The following is a 17,570-nucleotide window of genomic DNA, read 5'->3' as shown; positions in this document are numbered from 1 at the left end:
TCGCCCCATCTCAAAAAAGATCTATTGGAATTGGAAAAGGTTCAGAAAAGGGCAACAAAAATCATTAGGGGCATGGAACAGTTTCCATATGAGGAGAGATTAATATGACTGGGTCTTTTCAGCATGGAAAAGAGATGACTAAGGGGGGGATATGATAGTCTATAAAATCATGACTGGTGTGAAGAACGTTAATAAGTAAGTGTTGTTTGCTCTCGCATAACACGAGCTAGGGGTCGCCAAATTAGTAGGCAACAGATTTAAAACAAACAAAACAAAGTATTTCTTCACACAATGCACAGTCAGTCTGTGGAACTCTTTGCCAGAGGCTGTTGTGAAGGCCAAAACCATAACAGGGTTCACAAAAGAACTAGATAATTTCATGGAGGACAGGTCCATCAATGACTGTTAGCCAGGATGAGCAGGGATGGTAGCTAGCCTCTGTTTGCCAGATGCTGGGAATGGTGACAGGATGGATCACTTGATGATTCCCTGTTCCTTTCATTCCCTCTGGGGCACCTGACATTGGCCACAGCTGGAAGACAGGATACTGGGCTGGATGGACCTTTGGTCTGACTCAGTAAGGCCATTCTTATGTTCATCTATCACTGTGCCAAGACACATGGCTGGGCTTTGAATTTAGAAATGCAAGTCGTACATGAAGAAAAAAATTCTATCTAGAGGCACTGGTTTAATGTTAAATTTAATAAGAGCCCCAGTTATTGCTTATGTTTAAATTTCTTGTGTTTTGAGCTCTGTCCCTCTGAGTCACTTTTCTTCTTGTTCCTGTTCTTATTTTTCACATTGTGAGTTTCGTAGTATCGGACCCCAACTTTCTTGGTATGCTGCTGCCTCTCAGCTCTTCTCCTCTGCAAAGAGATGCAGTCACACTTTGTAAAACTAACACACTGCACTGTGCATCGCCCACCACCTTTTACATGCAAGAAGCTGAGGTATCTGGAAGGAGCCAAAGCTTCCACTCCCTGCCCTCTGCAGCTGGAATTAGAGGTGGTAACACTTACTTCTTTGGATGTAAGCTTCTTACAAGGCTTTTTACCCTGAAGGGCATCCTCCTCCTCATCCTCTTGTGCTTTCCTTTTCTTTCCCTTTTTTGTGCACCCTAAGAGCAGTATTTTAAACAGTAAGACACCTTCCAGCACTGACCTCTGTTCGCATAGGTCAAGGGAGCTGGCTCCATGCCAATCCTGCCTTTCAGCACATGGAACAGTGCCAGAGTTGCCCAAGACACATTTGTAATACATGGGGTCTGTTTTGTCAGAGAACTGTTTGACATTTGATATGATAAAAGCTGCTATTAAGGGCAAATTTTCAAAGCACTGTGCAAGATTCTATCTAATGGGACAACTCCACTGCACACCCATAGTGTCAGAGTCAAATCCCCATCTGCTGGTTTCAAACCTCGCAAACTGAGCCCGCTCAGTGGTGACTCCAAGGGAAACAGGATCTTGGATGCCATCAGATCAAGCCTCACCACGTTTCCCTGGGAAGGGAAACTGCTGGGCCAGGACTATTGCTCAGTACAGGGAGTGCTATGTGAGCTGTCCATCACCCCCCTGCATGCCTGAAACACCAGGACTCTTACACCACCCCTTGGCCCTCATTCACATAGCTAGAGGGGGCAGAACACTTTACAATCTGGACAAACAGGTGAGAGCTCTGAAACAAGAACAACCTACAGCTTTGCAGGGAGCCATCAAGTCATATTAGCTCATCAGCAAGTTTTAAATAGTTTTAGGGAAAGAAGAAACTCGCCCCAGAGACTAGCAGTAAATGCCCCCATTGCTTGGAGTTTCTGTGCTAAGACCTGGGGCATCCCTAGACCTTTTCATGTTACCTCTGGCCTCTGGTTCTTTGGTTTCTTCAGACTTCTGCTCAGATGTTGTGAATACCTTTTCACTGAGCCCTCTGGGGATTCTGCAACAGATAAAGCAGAGACATTTTTATGGGATTGTGCTAGCCCTAAACAGCACCATGATACCACCTTTTCTATAGGCCTCTCCTACATATAGACAAACAGTACCCATGGTGCTCAGCAAAAAGCCAGTTCTAAAACCACAATCTTATTAACAATTCAAAGAAGTCTGCAAGATACCTGAAACTTGTACAAGGTCATATGGCTTTGCTGGGAGCCCTCCTCAGCCCTCTTGCTAAGACCTAGAAAGTCCATTCTTGACAGATAGTCTAACTTATCCAAACTCATCTGCATGCATGAAAATCATGAAGACAGTAACATGAGAGAGCAACAAAAATGATTAAAGGTCTAGAAAACATGACCTACGAGGAAATATTGAAAATATCAGGTTTGTTTAGTCCAGAGAAGACTAAGGGGGACAAGATAACAGTTTTCAAGTACGTAAAATGTGGTTATAAAGAGGAGGGTGATAAATTGTTCTTAACCACTGAGGACAGGACAACAAAAAACAGGCTTAAATAGCAGCAAGGGAAATTTAGGTTAGACTTTAGGAAAACCTTATGTTAGGTAGTTAAGCACTGGAACAAATTACCTGGGGAGGTTGTGGAATCCCTGTTAGGTTTTTAAGAATACGTTAGACAAACGCCTGTCAAAGATGGTCTAGATCAGTGGTTCTCAAAGCCAGTCCGCCACTTGTTCAGGGAAAGGCCCTGGCGGGCCGGGCCAGTTTGTTTACCTGCTGCGTCCACAGGGTCAGCTGATCGCGGCTTCCACTGGCCGTGGTTTGCAGTTCCAGGCCAATGGGGGCTGCGGGAAGGGCAGCCAGCACATCCCTTGGCCCGTGCCGCTTTCTGCAGCCCCCATTGGCCTGGAGCAGCGAACCGCGGCCAGTGGGAGCTGCGATCGGCCGAACCTGTGGATGCAGCAGGTAAACAAACTGGCCTGGCCTGCCAGGGGCTTTCCCTGAACAAGTGGCGGGCCGGTTTTGAGAACCACTGGTCTAGATATGACTTAATCCTGCCTCAGTGCAGGAGACTGGACTAGATGACCCCCTACTGAGGTCCCTTCCAGTCCTACATTTCTATGATTCTATGAAGGGACTCCATTAGCAGCTCTGGGAACTCCCCCATAGAATACCAGCAAAGCCATAAGCTTCAGTCACGTTCAGGAAATAGATGCTCAAATAATCTGGTCTCCATGGCTTGTGCAGTGCAAGGAGAGTGAAAAAGTCATCCCTAGTACCAGGGAGGGCATGGTATGGACCAGAGGTGGTTTCTACTGCCCCAGCAAAAGCTAGTTAATCCCAGTTCAAGGCATTTTCTGGTTTAAAAACTGTTTTGTTACTGCAAACCACATTACACTTAGTTTTAGTTACACACTGAAATGGTGGTTACTTAAGGCAGCAGATTCAGAGATTAATTTAGGGTTTACAAATAAAGAGTAAAACTGCAGTGAGTATAATACGGATACATGTAATATAGTACTAAACACTGGAATGTCTGTGCATTTGGCTCAGTATTTTCTCAAGGAAAATGTCACAACTCATTTCAGTTTTCTATATGCATTGCAAAACTTATCAAATTGCTAAATATTTTTCAGTAATTTTCATGAGTATATTTTAATAATTTTATTTTTTTACCAGTTTCCTGGTTTTAATTGGGTTGAAACCAGTATTTACCAGAGCTCTGTCCTAAACAATTTTTTCTGGGAAATTGCCAACCCTGCCGGGTCCCCATCCTTTTTGTCCTGCACAAAGTTGGTGGGAGATCTCCAACTATCCATGCAGACCCAGTTATGCCCAAACTGGGCCAGCAGTATCCGCCAGCCAGATCTCAGGGATGCATGCATGTCCAGATGATGCATCAAGCTACAACCGCTGGCCTCACTACATCAAAGATCAAGCAAGATCTCAGGGTAACTGGTTCTAGATTCGCTATGTGGTATAGTTCAGTGATTCTAAGGGCCTTTGATTAAGGACACCAAAATGAGGCAAACTATGGCTTTTCCACTGGCTCATCTCCGTCCGGAGAGCTAAAGAAGTGAGCATGGAGCAAACTAAATGCTTTGAAAGAACATGTATCAGCCCAGGCTGGCAGAAACAGAATACTAACTCACTCATGACAGCACAAGAAGCTGTTTTTCCATAAATGTCAGAGCATTAGATGTTTTTAAGATGATAAATATGCCTCATTCAAAGTTCAGCTAAGTAGATGTTTGGTTCCAAGAGAAGATCATTCAATTAAGGTGAATATATTGGCCCAGAACAGAAATTCTAACACACAGGGAAGCAGCTGAATGAAATGTGATTCAGTGAACCCAATAATAGGACTGAATTCAGCCCAGTCTCTTCTCCTGTACAATTTTTTACTCTCAAAACTGAAGAGAGTCCAGTACCTTATTGCTGAGAATCTCTTGGCTTTGGCTTTGTCCAGGAATTTTTTGTATTTTGCAATCTTTTCCTCCAAAACCTTAATAACTGCCTTGGGGCCCTCCCTGGCACCTTCTCCATGGGAGTTGGAGTCATCCTCAGCTAAATTTTGCTGCTGTTCTTCTTCCTCCTCCTCCTCTCCTCCAGAAGGATCACTGTCCATCGTGTTAATATCTGACATATCTACAGGAACCAGATCTTCTTCCAAGAACTGAGTTGCTACATTAATCTTCCCAAAGTTCTGCCGGACGTGAGACATGAGTTGCTTCATTTCTGCGTTTGCTTTGTTCTCCTCTTCCCCTATCGACTCTGTGTTCGAAGCAACAGCCTCTGAGCTCTGCTCGTCACTGTCAGCTTGGCTTGGCACCGCAGCTACTTCTAAGGAAGATGAGGGCTATAAACAAGAGGAAGAAAGGTGAGACTTGCACCACAGGCATTTCACCTACAGGCAAGATCTTAAACATTCAAATACACTTTGACCACCAACAATCTGTACCAAATCAGCCATGTGCCTTGTTGTACCGCCATAGTCTCAGGTAGGGTAGGAAGAAGCTGGGCCAGTAAATTGACTCAGAAACAATTAGTATCTTCAAATAATTTGCCATCAGTTACCACATCCTACAGAATGGACCCTCTGTCCTTTATGTATCACAGCAATTCACATTCACTTACATTTCTCAAAAAACAAATAATCCTGAAAGAGTGCACATAATTCCAGAAACTCCATCGGGGTCACAGGGCTATGAACTGGGACTGGCCATAATGCAATCCCTTAAAAAAACATTCGTGGTAAAATATCCACAGTTGCTACTGAGTGGCAAAAGCTGGAAACAATCCAAGAGTCTCTGCAATTCAGGAACTACCGAATAAGTAATTCATGTGCTACACATCAGATAAGAGCTTCAAAAGGACCATCTGAAACAAAGTGAACTTTCAAAGTTAAGTGGGTTTCCCAGGAAACCTCTAAGGGGAGGCGTATGCATATGTAACCCCTTTGGTTAGACAAGAAATCAGCCATTTGAAGCTTCGCCCTGAAAAGGAGCCCGTTGTCAGAATCACTTATTCACAGATCCAAGTCCCAAACTGTATAGAGCTGTGACTCACAGACCCATGGGGGTGCTTGTTCTGAGTCAACACCTGTTATGAATGTGTGGCCCCAGAAAAACCCATGTGGAGTTTGAAGGACTGATCACCTGCCAGAGCCCTTACTGGAGTTGGTGTGATCTCTGGTGAGCTTATTAGCATACTTGTAGGTTCGTTTATTGTTTATGTGTTTTCTCTGTAGTTTATGTGTTTTCTCTTTTATCTTAACAATAAGTGTGCTTGCTTAGAAAGAGCTGGGTGGTAACTTAACTGTGGACAATTACGCTGTTTATTGCCTCTGAGGAGAAAAGCAGAGCAGGCCTGCTTAGACACGGGGAATTGACAGTGTAGGCAGGGAACAGTACAACCTGGAAATACCCTGGTCAGAAGGGAGAGATGCAGGTCTCCAGCTAAGAGAAGTGATGGCCAGGGCCTAAGGGTGGATGCCCTTGGTGAACCAGAGAGAGGGAAGAGAGGGACCATGGTCCTGAATGGTTAGACCTACTACAAAACAAACCCTAATGCTGTGCACAAGTTTCATGATAACAAATTTCCAATCATCTCTTTGGAAAAGAGAATTTATTTGCCACCCAAATTAAACACCAGTTAATACTGTGAAAGTTACTGAAATGTCTGCATGTTAGCCAACACAAAACAGCTAAAATAACCAGTCAGGACACTGCTGCATTCTTGCTGTGTTCTCTCTCTGTTTAATGAATTCAAATGAGCATTACCTGAAACACTAAGGGAAAACCTTCCTCAGCTACGCTAGTGAAGCTGCTAAGAAATGGTGTGCAAATGGGAAATGGGTTACCACGTCTGCAGGAATGGAAGTAAGTGTTCTCACCTGAGGCACTGGCTCTGCATTTGGTGGTTTAACGAAGAATGGTATACGGCCCCTCTGCCAGTCGTTGAGGACCATTTTGCTCACAGTCTGCATGTCAGGTTCTCCACCCTGGAATAGACAGTAATGATTTGTGTCTGCACTCACAAGGGCAAATGTACCCGCTTCACCTCATCTCACCGGAGCTTGGCGATTTGAATTCCCCGTGTATAATGTGGGACTTCACTCAAACACTCCTCACTCACCTGAGGTTACACAGAGCTGTGAAAATGCAGACAGTGTTTTAATCTGGCTCACCTTTAACAGTTTTCCAGTCCTGAAGGCTAGCTTCTCAAGGAAATCCTCTGCATTTTTCCAGGTATCAATTTTGTATGTCTTGCTGATGTACTCTGGCTTCGCTCTTTCGAGCACTGCACTGATATGGTCTTCAGGGCTCTTTATTTTTTCAACTTGAACCTAAAAATGAGGGGGAAATAGAGAGCCAGCCCCTCTGAGCTTCACTGTGGGTCAGACAGAATTCAAAGGCTCAGATGCTCTGGGCAAGCACAGCTGCAAACTGATTTCAGCCTCAGCAATTCCTCTCCAACTTCTTCCTCCCACCCACAATGGAAACTCTTCTAGCTTGATATTAAAGGGAAAGGCAGCTCTTCGTTATGCTCTAATACTGCAGAAGTTCTACAGTGTCCCAAGCAATGCAGAGATTCTAATGAAGGGTCAAACTTTACACCCCACCCCACGCCCCAAGACACCCAGGTTCACTTTAAATGTGTAAAACTTCCCTTTACTCTGTACGTTAAATAAGATATCATGTGTGCGCACTGCTTCGGCTCCCGGAACCCTACTCCATCCTATGGTCGGGCCAAAGAGCACGATTACTGCCCGCAGCCTCATCCCCATTCTGAAGTTTACCATACGTACAGATCACAAGTTGTCCCTGGGGTGAGGGAAGTCAGTGTTAAAATCTCTCCAAACCACCTGCATCAGCAGCAGAGAAACGGGCCTTTGCAGCATTCTCAGCAGACACTCACCACTCCCTTCAGTACAACGTCAGTTTCTGAGTCCTCCGAGGGATAAACTACACCTGGGCAGTCAATGAGGAAGATTCGCCGCATCAAGGTGACGTACTGCCAGACCTGCAAGAGACCGACAGGCGCCCTGCTTTACCCTTCTCCACAAGCAGCCCTGGAGTCTGCATTTTTAAGGTTACCCTTAAAACAGGCACTGCAATTTACGAACCTGAGGGACCGAGAGACCCAGAGTTAAGGACAGTGACCAGCTATTGCCCAGCGCCAGGAAGCTGAGCATTATGTGGGATTCAAGAGGTTGGATCCCATCACAAGATGGTGTTCGTTCAGACAGGAGGACTGGACCAGGTCGTAACACTAATGTCCATGTATTTTTGCATAAATTCAAGCCCATGGTTTGCCCCAGGGATTAAGTTTATATTCTGTGTCTAGGAACTCTTACCTGCCCAAAGACCAAGGTTCTTTCATGGCCTGCCTGCCTACCTACCTTTGTTTCACCAGCAATGGGGGCCACGTTGCAGACCTTCTTGGATCGTAACGTATTAATCACTGAGCTCTTGCCAACATTTGGATAGCCAATGAAGCCCACACTGATCTGTTTCTTGTCTGTGTGCAACTGTTAAGAAATCACACACATTTATGAATGCCTTGTAGAGAAATGCATGGTTGCTATTAAAATTCCAAAATGTGAATTCTCAGCAATTCCTCTCCTCTTAGAAATGAAGAGCAAATTCAGTCCCAACGCAAACCTGATCACAAGGAACTGGGTCCCTCTAATAAGAGAAATTTATTGCAGCTAGCAGGCCTTCTAAGAGCTGATTTGAAGCGTTGAAGGAAATATTCCATAACTTTTGTTTGAAGAGTCAGAATTTTTCAGCTGCTATGAAGTTACTCATTGATGTCTTAAGTTGAAAAGCACTTAGGTTGAGAAACAAATATAAATAGGAATCTGTCAACAAGATAGACACAGATGTGGGACTCGAGAGGAAATCAGTCCTCTACAAAGGAAACTATTCTGTTGACTTGTTTCTCTCAGGAAGATGAATACTTCAAAGTGGCAGCATCTTCATGGGATAGTACCTGTTTGCAGGGCATAAATGAGCTTCACAAGTACATTCTTCCCTTCTACATGCTCATGTGTTCCTAAGTAGTATTAATGGGAGTTTACTGGGTGACCTCGAGACAACACCAATTAACTAGTATGTATCTGGTCAGACTGGGTTTTGAGCCTGGCTGGGTTGTGTTGCACATTTCTCAATAACTCCCAATAAACAGGGAACGCGTTCCAATCACTTCCCAAAGAAGGGCTTTTCACAGATAGAGTCAGCCACTGACATGGATAGCCCAGTGTCTAGGCTGCTGCAGAAAGACATGTTCCACCCTGAAGCCCAGCAACTTAGAGAAAAAAACCCCAAAACCTGTTATATACCTTTCCGAACTGCCGTAACAGCTGTATGAAGGCTCCTTTGCCAAAGGGATTTGTGAGACTGGCGTGGAAAGCAAGTGTTGGATAATCCTGGGAGAGGATTGCAACCCAGCGTTTCTAGAGAGAAAGCACAGTGCTGAGCAAGGAGGGTCATGCTACAGACCCAGAAAAACAAGTGCAGCAACTTAGCCTGATCACAGGACTGTCTAAGGAATTGGCTAAGGAAACTGCTAATTCAAAGATCTTTGAATTGTTTCTCAAACGCTACAGTAAATGCTTTGCCTTCCATTTTATACATGCAAGACAATGCTCCAAAAACCTTCCATTGCTAGCTAAATCCAATTTGCTGAACAATATAAAACAGGCTAGCTCTTAAGAGGACTAACACTTAGCATACTCGCGAGAAAAAAGCTGAACTGTTACAATCAGCCGAAGGAAGTAAAGAGTTTGTGGCTGGTGACTGTTGATCAGCTAAGCAAAACATGGGAGCATTTGCAGTGTAACTGTTACTCTGACGGCAGGAAGTCCTAGAGGAGCTCCCACTGACCACAGTTACATTGTACCCTGCGGCATGAGGGCTGACACTTGCACCAGGGCATAGGCTACAAACACCCCCAAAGAAAAACGAAGGCACTGCAGGAAGGACAGTACTCACGGTGGCCCAAGTAGGGACAAGGTCACATTTGTTCAAGACGAAAATGAGATGTTTCCATGGTTTCTCCTTTTTGAGGTAAGATTCGACATGCGGGGAACGAGTCCCGAAGGGATCTCTAGCATCAAGAACTTGCACAATAACATCAGACGAATCGATCACCTGAAAATCCATGGAGAGAGGAGTTTGGACCCTCATGCTGAAAGCTAATGCAGCACTTTTAAGGGGAAATGGGCAAGCTAAAAAAAAACTTATATTTTCCCCCACTCAATGTGCAGCTCGCACTATCCCTTCCGTTCGTCAAACAGACTAACATCCAAGGTGTTTACTTTCCCCACTGAAGCTGTGGTGGACAGTGAAGTTACTCTGTGTCCATAGACTGTCACTGGCTTCCTGTGTGCAAGGACGAAGCTGTGGCAGTTTGGTTGCAAACACTCCAGAGAAAGGCTCTAATTAATCACCTTAATAAACAGAATTAAAATGACTCTGCGTAAACTAGGAGAGAGTCACTTTGGTTTTGTAAAACTCTACACCTAAATGTGGAGCCTAGGCCACCTGATCATGTTCCTTTACTGGCACTGTTTCCAGCAATCAGTGGAGTTGAAGAGCAATTGTTTCACAGCAGGGGCACTAGTAAAACCTTGAATGGAGTACAAATGCAGTTCCAGCAGGCACATTCCAGAATCACTGCTACCATTTTATCGGTGATCATGATGCAAAAAATGTTTCTTGAATCAATTTTCACACACAAGAAACAAGGGGAACGTGAAGTCAGCTAACCACCTGCAGCAGGGAGAAGTCATTTTATGGCTTGATTCAGACCAAGTGAATTTGTTTCACATCTATTTCTTGCATTTTTGGTACCCATTTAATTGAAATCCATTCAGGTTGCCTTATCATTCTCAGCACTTTTACAAGGTCTCTAAGTGGAGAGGTGGCTGTACAGGTTATAAGCTGCATTTAGAAACTCAGAGCAACATCACGTTAGTCTAGCAGTAAGAGGATGCACATCTGTTCCTGTTACCACTCTAGCTTTGGCTGTTTCCCGTTCCTCGAGCAGTCAATGTGACTCAGAGGGAGCTGAAGGTCAGAGCCTTCCAGAGGAAACCCTGTCAAAATACCGGAATTTGATGTTTTAGGCTAAACAACCTTGACATAGTCTGAATGGTTTATCTGTAGTGAAGACCCAGGGAAGGTTTGTGCCTTAACCCTGACAGTCACCCACTAGGTTGTATGCTTACATGAGATGTGTGTCCCCTTGAGGTAGGAGTTCAAGATTCAAGGTCAGTCTGAGTGAAGACTGTGGGAATCCCTATCCGTTTACACCTTTCTTCTCCCATGTTCTAGTTGCTGTTGCACAGTGGTACCAGACCTCGGGGTTAAGAGGGGTCAAGTTTCAAATTAGATTCTTGAACAGGCTGACGAGAGAGCAGGCAGGCAAGCAATATACCTGCCACCCTTCCTTATAAGGGAAACCATCACCTATTTTATGGTTCCAGTGAGCTTTAACCATGGAAATGCTGAGGGATATGGATCGACGTTCATATCACGCTCCTCATCAGTGCCCGGGCCGGGGAATCTAATGATCCAACCAGCAGACCAAGTTTGGTGATAAATTCTAGTCACTTGCCAAGTGAGGCATGTTGTACATATGTTAAGAAAAAGAAGGGAATGCCACTATGCCCACACTTGGTTTTACAGTCCAGCCCCATCAACAAAAAGGGTCTTCACAGAGCCATCCCAATCATTGCTCTATGGAGTTACTAGTTTGTGCAGGCTTGTGTGCTGCTGCCTTTGGCTGAGTGATCACCAATTTAAAAATCACCTCCCATGAGCAAGTCGTGGGAATTCAAATGTATGAGTCTCTCTCAACTTCTACATGATTACACTTACTTTGTAAAGCTCACCCCAGATTCTTTTGGACTGTCCCTTCTTGTAGATCTCCTCTCGTGCTTCATCCCTAAGATGTGGATATCAAACACATGTCAGCAGCTGAAATACCTGGAGGATGCATTCTCTGATGCCATCTGCACTCGCAGGAGATGAGGCCAAAGTGACAAATACTTGGGTTATACACAGTCCTGATCAGCCTAGGAATATGCAGAAAGAATACCTATAAAGAGGTTCAAACAGATATATCTTTTCATATGCCTGTATTTGTGCACCTACTGGGCTCCTTTCAGAGCAACAGCCGTGTTAGTCTGTATTCGCAAAAAGAAAAGGAGTACTTGTGGCACCTTAGAGACTAACCAATTTATTTGAGCATAAGATGAAGTGAGCTGTAGCTCACGAAAGCTTATGCTCAAATAAATGGGTTAGTCTCTAAGGTGCCACAAGTCCTCCTTTTCTTTTTACTGGGCTCCTGTTAATCTCAAGACACCCTTGGTAGATATTCAGAGATGCCACACATCATGAATTACACTTGAGGGTACATGCATATGGAAGCAACCACTAGGTTAACTATGCAGGCACACAGATGGCAAGAGAAAAAAATCCAAGTCAAATACTGACCACGTTGGACACCTTAAATAGTCTAGCTCCCCTCAGCCTCTCATATTCTGTAGGCCCCGCCCAAAAGGTGTACAGTACTAGTAGCACAGGGGACATTTTCCGGGTAAAACTAAAATATGCGTGGCTCTTAGGGAATTTAAACACTGACCGTAACTAACTCCTCCCTGCTTTTTACCTCACTCCAGTATCTTCCATCACCAGGTCTCGGTCCTTGCCCCTGTCATAGGTCCCTGCGGAGACCTCAGCATTCTCCAGAAGAGACTGCACATCACTTGCAGAAAGATTTGGTCTTTTCCTTTGCGATTTGGGGCCAAAGGTCGTTTCAAAAGTTTCTGTGTCAAGAATGTGGACTTTGGAATTCTGAGGGAAGATAGGTTGGTAAAAAGTAATAAAAACATGCTTTAACTTTGCCATGGCTCAAAACATACCAAGGCTGAGTTCAGTTCCAAAGAGCTTGTCACAAGAAGAGTTGTATGCATTTTCTGGATGAGTTAAATTTTTTTTTTTTTAACTCCCTTTGAGAAATACAAGAATAGCTGTTTAATAAAAAGGAAAGCCAATAAAAATGATGTTACACTTGCCAAAGAACTGTGTTTCATTTCTTTTATTATAAACTTAGTCAAATATAATTAAGACAACAATGATGAAAATTAAAACTGTTATCTTTGATCAGTCCTTTGTTTTTCTAACAAGTGCACAAATCTCGCCAAATTCACAAATTTTGTCAAGAATAATCATGCTCAAATTCGTAGTTTTTATTTTAGACCAGCTACAAATGCCAAAGTTTTCTTAGAAATGAATCTACTTCATGGATAGAAAGAATCACTCATTTTTAATGTGCATTTTAGTTTCAGATAACATTTCCCTTAATTTAGGTAAAAATTTTATTAGATGCACATGGAAAGTCTTCATATGAAAACATCTAGCAAGAGTCCAAAATAATAACCTAGATGTGATAAAAGAAACTTGATCCTAACTAAAACTTGATGTGCCTGAAAGAAGGTTATATGCACAGGAATTTTTGACTCAGGATCTGTCATACAACAGGAGGCAAGCAGGGTGAGACCAGCATCCTCAAGAACTCATTGTCAGGCTGTCACTTGTGCCATCACAAGCACCAGAACCAGAGATGGCACGGGAACAAATTGCCACAGCCAATCCTATCCTGGCACTTTAACACAAACTGCTTTCAGGCAAATTTCCTGCCAAAAGTCCCAATGGATAATACAGACCTTCTTACTGGTTACACACAGCTAATACACTTGCTTTATTTCATTCATATTCATTTTATAAATCTTCCCAGTCCCTGGGAAATATTCCAGCGCAGTAACCCACTCAAAGTACTGCTAGCTACAGTCTGAGTTCACAGTACATCAACTGCGAACCACAGAGGATATTCAAGGGCAAACAAGCAGCCTGATGAAAACCCAGAGTCAGGCCTTCTCACTCAGAACAGAGCCACACTCTCACCAGTCATCAGACCAAGACACCCAACATTACAACCACCTTTGCCTGCTCATAAGCAGGATTCCAGAGCTACATTTAAACAGGATCATTTCGGGGGTACTGAAAAGCAGAATAGGGGGTACTGATGTACTCTCTGTAGCTGACTGAACATGAAGCGATAACTATGCCTTAATTTCTATTTTGTACTAAGAGGAAAATGCTTTGAACTTGTTTGATGTGTGTGTCTGGTTAAAAGTCTTCTACTAACAGGAATGCTGCTAGTAACTACTCTGCAAGGCATGGGAAATGTGTCTTACCAAATATCAGGCTATTTCGCTGTTTCATGAATAGTAGAAGTGTCACAGCCCAGCCAGCTCTGACAAACAGATTTGTTAAAGGAATAAGATTTTGGAGCCTCAATGCACAGGTGGGAGTGCTCACCCAGGATGTGTTACTTATAGGTCCATGGCAAGTTAAGCAATTAACTCTGTAGAGCCTCAATAAAATCCGGTTTCAGAGTAACAGCCGTGTTAGTCTGTATTCGCAAAAAGAAAAGGAGTACTTGTGGCACCTTAGAGACTAACCAATTTATTTGAGCATAAGCTTTCATGAGCATCCGATGAAGTGAGCTGTAGCTCACGAAAGCTTATGCTCAAATAAGTTGGTTAGTCTCTAAGGTGCCACAAGTCCTCCTTTTCTTTTTTCAATAAAATCCAAGCCTTTAGAGACCAAGACCAATTAAGATACAGATTATCCTGAAGTAGGTGGTTAAGTAGGTCCCATCCAAGGACCCTGTTTACAGGTGAAGAACAAAGGAGTGGTCTAATATATCTAGGGATGCAGAAAGATGCCCTGGCATCCTTCATCTGGGGAGACAAGCTTATGAAAAGAGGGTCTCAGCCATCCTGGCTGGAAAAAAAGCTATGATAAGGACTTGTGGTAACCAATACCTTATTAGACAAGAGGGCATCTTGTTAGTGAAGTTTAGGCTCTAGAACAGGGTAATTAATTTATAATTAACCCTTTGTTTCCAATATTTCTGCTTGCTGTCATTTGAATCTCTGTTCAGTTAAATACACTTATATTTTGCTTTCTCTATAAAATAACCTAAGTGCTGTGTGTTAAGCAGAGCTGTGATCCAGAGTGTAACTGGTAAGCTAGGGAGTACTGTTTCTTTGGGAGCAGAGGATCTGGGAATTCTGTGAGTGTTCAGTAGATCAGGGGCTGGGAACTCTAGGGGGATGCCCAGAGGACTCAAGAGTGGGAGCGTATCTATCGCTAACCTGCAAAGAGATGGCGAAGCGTGCATAGACTGAGAGGAAAATGCTTGTGTTGCCTGTGGAGTTAGGGAGCTGACCCCCAGCAAGCACAGACAAGGCTCCCTCACGCTAAGAGCAGGTGGTAGTGAGGTGCCTCACAGGCCTGGGTATCCCTGGGAAGCGTCAGACTCCCAGTTCAAAGTGTAGACATATCGGGAGTCAGCACCAACTTTTTCTGCAGCATCTTGTACTCTCCCACCCAAGTACTCACAGGTTGATACACTGCTTAGCTTATAAGACCACAGCCAAGGATAGTAAGCGGCTACGAAACCTAAGATAACTCAGTGATTCCTTCAGGCTGACACAGTGGCATTAACAGGCACCCAAGAGAGCTGCATCCATCCTTCTTCTACCAGAGAAGAGACAGTGACATCAAATGAGGGAATCAAGTCTGCCCCTAGAGGACACCATACAGTTCTTCACCAAACTGAACAGATACAACATGACCATTCATAAATGACTCCAGAAAATAACCCTAGGAACTAAGGCTCCTGCCCAGAACTATCCGAACTGGTCTTTCGTGTGAGGAAATGAGAGATACTCACATGAGGTCTAATTCGATCATGGAGAAGGGACATCGGCACCTTGCTTTGCTTCATGACCACTTTGTACGGATCCTTCATAACAGTCTCCATTTCCTCTTGGAATTTCTGCAGAGACGACTGCTTGATCACACGAGTATTTCCTGGTATAGAAAAACAAACATTGCACCTTCACAGGTCCCCCACATTGGGCACAGGGCACACAAACCAAGTGATGCGCTAATGCTCTGTCTGGAGCTGAAAATACCAGGGAGAAAAACAGATGGTTTCACTGGATAGAGGCACAGTCAAACCTTAGAACATCTGAGTGACCATTATTTTAACCTCGCTGAGTCACGCGGTAGAAACACTCACCAAACCATTTAATATTTGGTTCCACTCTTGCCACTGTGCCTGGTGCCACTGTGGACTGGTACTGCAGAGGCCTAATCACTTTACCACGATTGTTTCTAAGAGAGAAAAATGAGAGCTTGTGTAAGTACATGAGCAGCAGAGACACATAACAAGGGTCACAGTTCACTCTTCCCAAGACAATACGAATACCTTGTGGTTTGTCTGAATGAAAGGCCCTAAGCAAACAAACACTGTATACACAACCAGCAACAGCACTGTTTGGAAGGGCAGAATAATTTATATAGCTGAGACAACAAGAGAATTTAGGTCAGCCAGCATATCCTTACCCACACTGGAATTTGGCCAAGATGCCAGGGTTATTCTTGCAAACATGCCACAGGGCCCTGTGTGACCAGGATCTCAGTCTGCCATCCAAGTACTGACCAGACCTAAACCTGCTCAGTTTACTGAACAAGGGATATGACGTCAGGCTTTAGGCAGTCAGTTTTATGGCACAGGGCATATTTGGATGGAGCCGTTATGTTTGGCCGTACGTGCCAGAGCCAATGGAACGAGCGCACACACAGACCTTTGCTCCCTCAGTGAACCTTTCCTCCCCCTGTCACTATAGGTGAACAACTGGAAACAACTGCCCATTGGCTCATAATCAGATTAGGAGACATCTGGGTCACCCAGGTGGGAGACAAGAACATGCATCATCAATGAGTCTTTATGGGCATGGCAAGCTATACAAGTGCCGCCAACCCCCATAACATTGTGCGTAGGTTGGTGGGTTGGGAACCACCTAGAAGACCTGGAGAAGACTTGCACCGGCTCCAGTGTTGCAGGAGAGCGGTGGCCCTTCCTGGCACAGGTCTGCACCTAACAGGCGACCCAAGGCTGCCACCGGGAAAATTTTTATTCTGGACCCAAGTGCATGTGCAGCATGGGGCTGCTGGGATTCCCGTTGCCCTGGCTCACCCACAGCTACAAGCCAGGGGAGGTGGCTCAGCGGACCCCCATGAGCCAAGAGGCAGCCCACTGTGGAGGGGCCACTCCGGCCCGTGCTCAGGCCCTGGACAGCTGCCAGCCTCACCTGCGCTCCTTCTGCCGGTACATGTTCAGCCGCCGGATGGTTGCCCGGTCCCGCACATTGTGCCCCCCGGCGCCCAGCACCCGATCTGGAGACACAAGGCAGAGTCAAGGAGGAGGAGGAGAGAAGAACCTGGGGGGGGGGGGAAGAGGAAGGGGAAGGTTGTGGCACAGCACGGGTGGGGGGGGGCATGGCGGAGCGTGTCACGGGGGGGGCAGGGAAGATGGCAGGGTCGCCGCACAGCACGGGGGGGGGCCCGGGGGAGGGACTTGCGGGGGGGGGGGACAGACAGGGAAGGTCGCGGGGGGAGGGTCGCATCCCGGAGGAGGCTGTTGTGTGTGGGGGGGGTCGTGGCACAGCTCCCAGAGGGTGGGGAAGATGGTGGGGGAGGGCCCGGGCCCAGGGCCGCAGGAGGAGGAGCAGGGAAATAGCACGGGCGGGCGGGGGGGGTCCCGGGAAGGAGGCGGGGGGGGGTCCCGGAGGGTCCCGGTACCGGGGTTGGTGCTGGCGCGGGACGGGTTGATGCTGCTCCGGCCCTTGTAGCGGGGCTTCACCATGCTGAGGCCGGGGGGTCTCGGGCCGCGGGGTCTCGCTTCTCTGGCGGGCGCCCCACGCGCTGCGGCAAACCCGGAAGCAGCTACACGAGCACTTCCGGCGGCGACGGGACGTGTTTCCGCCCGCTCTCGAGACCTGCCCCGCCTCCCGGTTACCTTGGCAACCCCGCCCGCTGCGGCGTCCGTAGCTGAGCCCTGGGTGGCTCTGACGTCCTGACGTCACCACGGGGGGGCCTATGACACGGGGTCATGACCTCACCACCTGCCCCCTCACACTTGCCATGACGTCACCACGGGCCAGGGTGATCCAGGGCCATGACATCACCCTAGGCCAGAGTCACATGGGGCCATGACATCACGCTGGGCCAGAGTCACACGGAGCCA

At 45.8% G+C, this 17,570-nt stretch overlaps 1 protein-coding gene across 2 annotated transcripts; it reads right to left on the bottom strand.

Annotated features, from left to right (window-relative positions):
- Positions 1–682: 682 nt before the first annotated feature.
- GNL2 (G protein nucleolar 2) lies at positions 683–17,283 on the bottom strand. Of its 2 annotated transcripts, XM_084652504.1 has the most exons (16): positions 17,126–17,283; positions 16,636–16,720; positions 15,561–15,655; positions 15,210–15,349; positions 12,075–12,259; positions 11,282–11,348; positions 9,392–9,550; positions 8,740–8,853; positions 7,798–7,926; positions 7,314–7,418; positions 6,583–6,741; positions 6,289–6,396; positions 4,325–4,752; positions 1,853–1,932; positions 1,020–1,117; positions 683–866 (listed from the first exon to the last, which is right to left on the bottom strand). In XM_084652504.1, exons 1-16 carry the CDS (start codon positions 17,187–17,189, stop codon positions 717–719), a joined length of 2,166 nt encoding a protein of 721 aa, XP_084508630.1. In that variant the 5' UTR covers positions 17,190–17,283; the 3' UTR covers positions 683–716. The 2 variants fall into 2 exon arrangements, with proteins under 2 accessions (XP_084508630.1, XP_084508631.1); XM_084652505.1 differs by lacking the exons at positions 8,740–8,853; positions 9,392–9,550.
- Positions 17,284–17,570: the final 287 nt, after the last annotated feature.

This window comes from Lepidochelys olivacea, assembly GCF_965140295.1.
Source record: "Lepidochelys olivacea isolate rLepOli2 genome assembly, chromosome: 19".
NCBI classification, from domain to species: Eukaryota; Metazoa; Chordata; order Testudines; family Cheloniidae; genus Lepidochelys; species Lepidochelys olivacea.
This window is presented reverse-complemented; position numbering and strand designations above follow the sequence as displayed.

Bases quoted from the DNA above. Each gene is read 5' to 3' on its own strand.
- GNL2 (XM_084652504.1), bottom strand. From the start codon at position 17,189: ATGGTGAAGCCCCGCTACAAGGGCCGGAGCAGCATCAACCCGTCCCGC. The intron at 12,260-15,209 runs GTGAGTATCTCT...ATCTTCCCTCAG, and splicing joins ATGATCGAATTAGACCTCAT to AATTCCAAAGTCCACATTCT. The intron at 1,118-1,852 runs GTAACATGAAAA...TACTGCTCTTAG, and splicing joins CAAAGAACCAGAGGCCAGAG to GGTGCACAAAAAAGGGAAAG.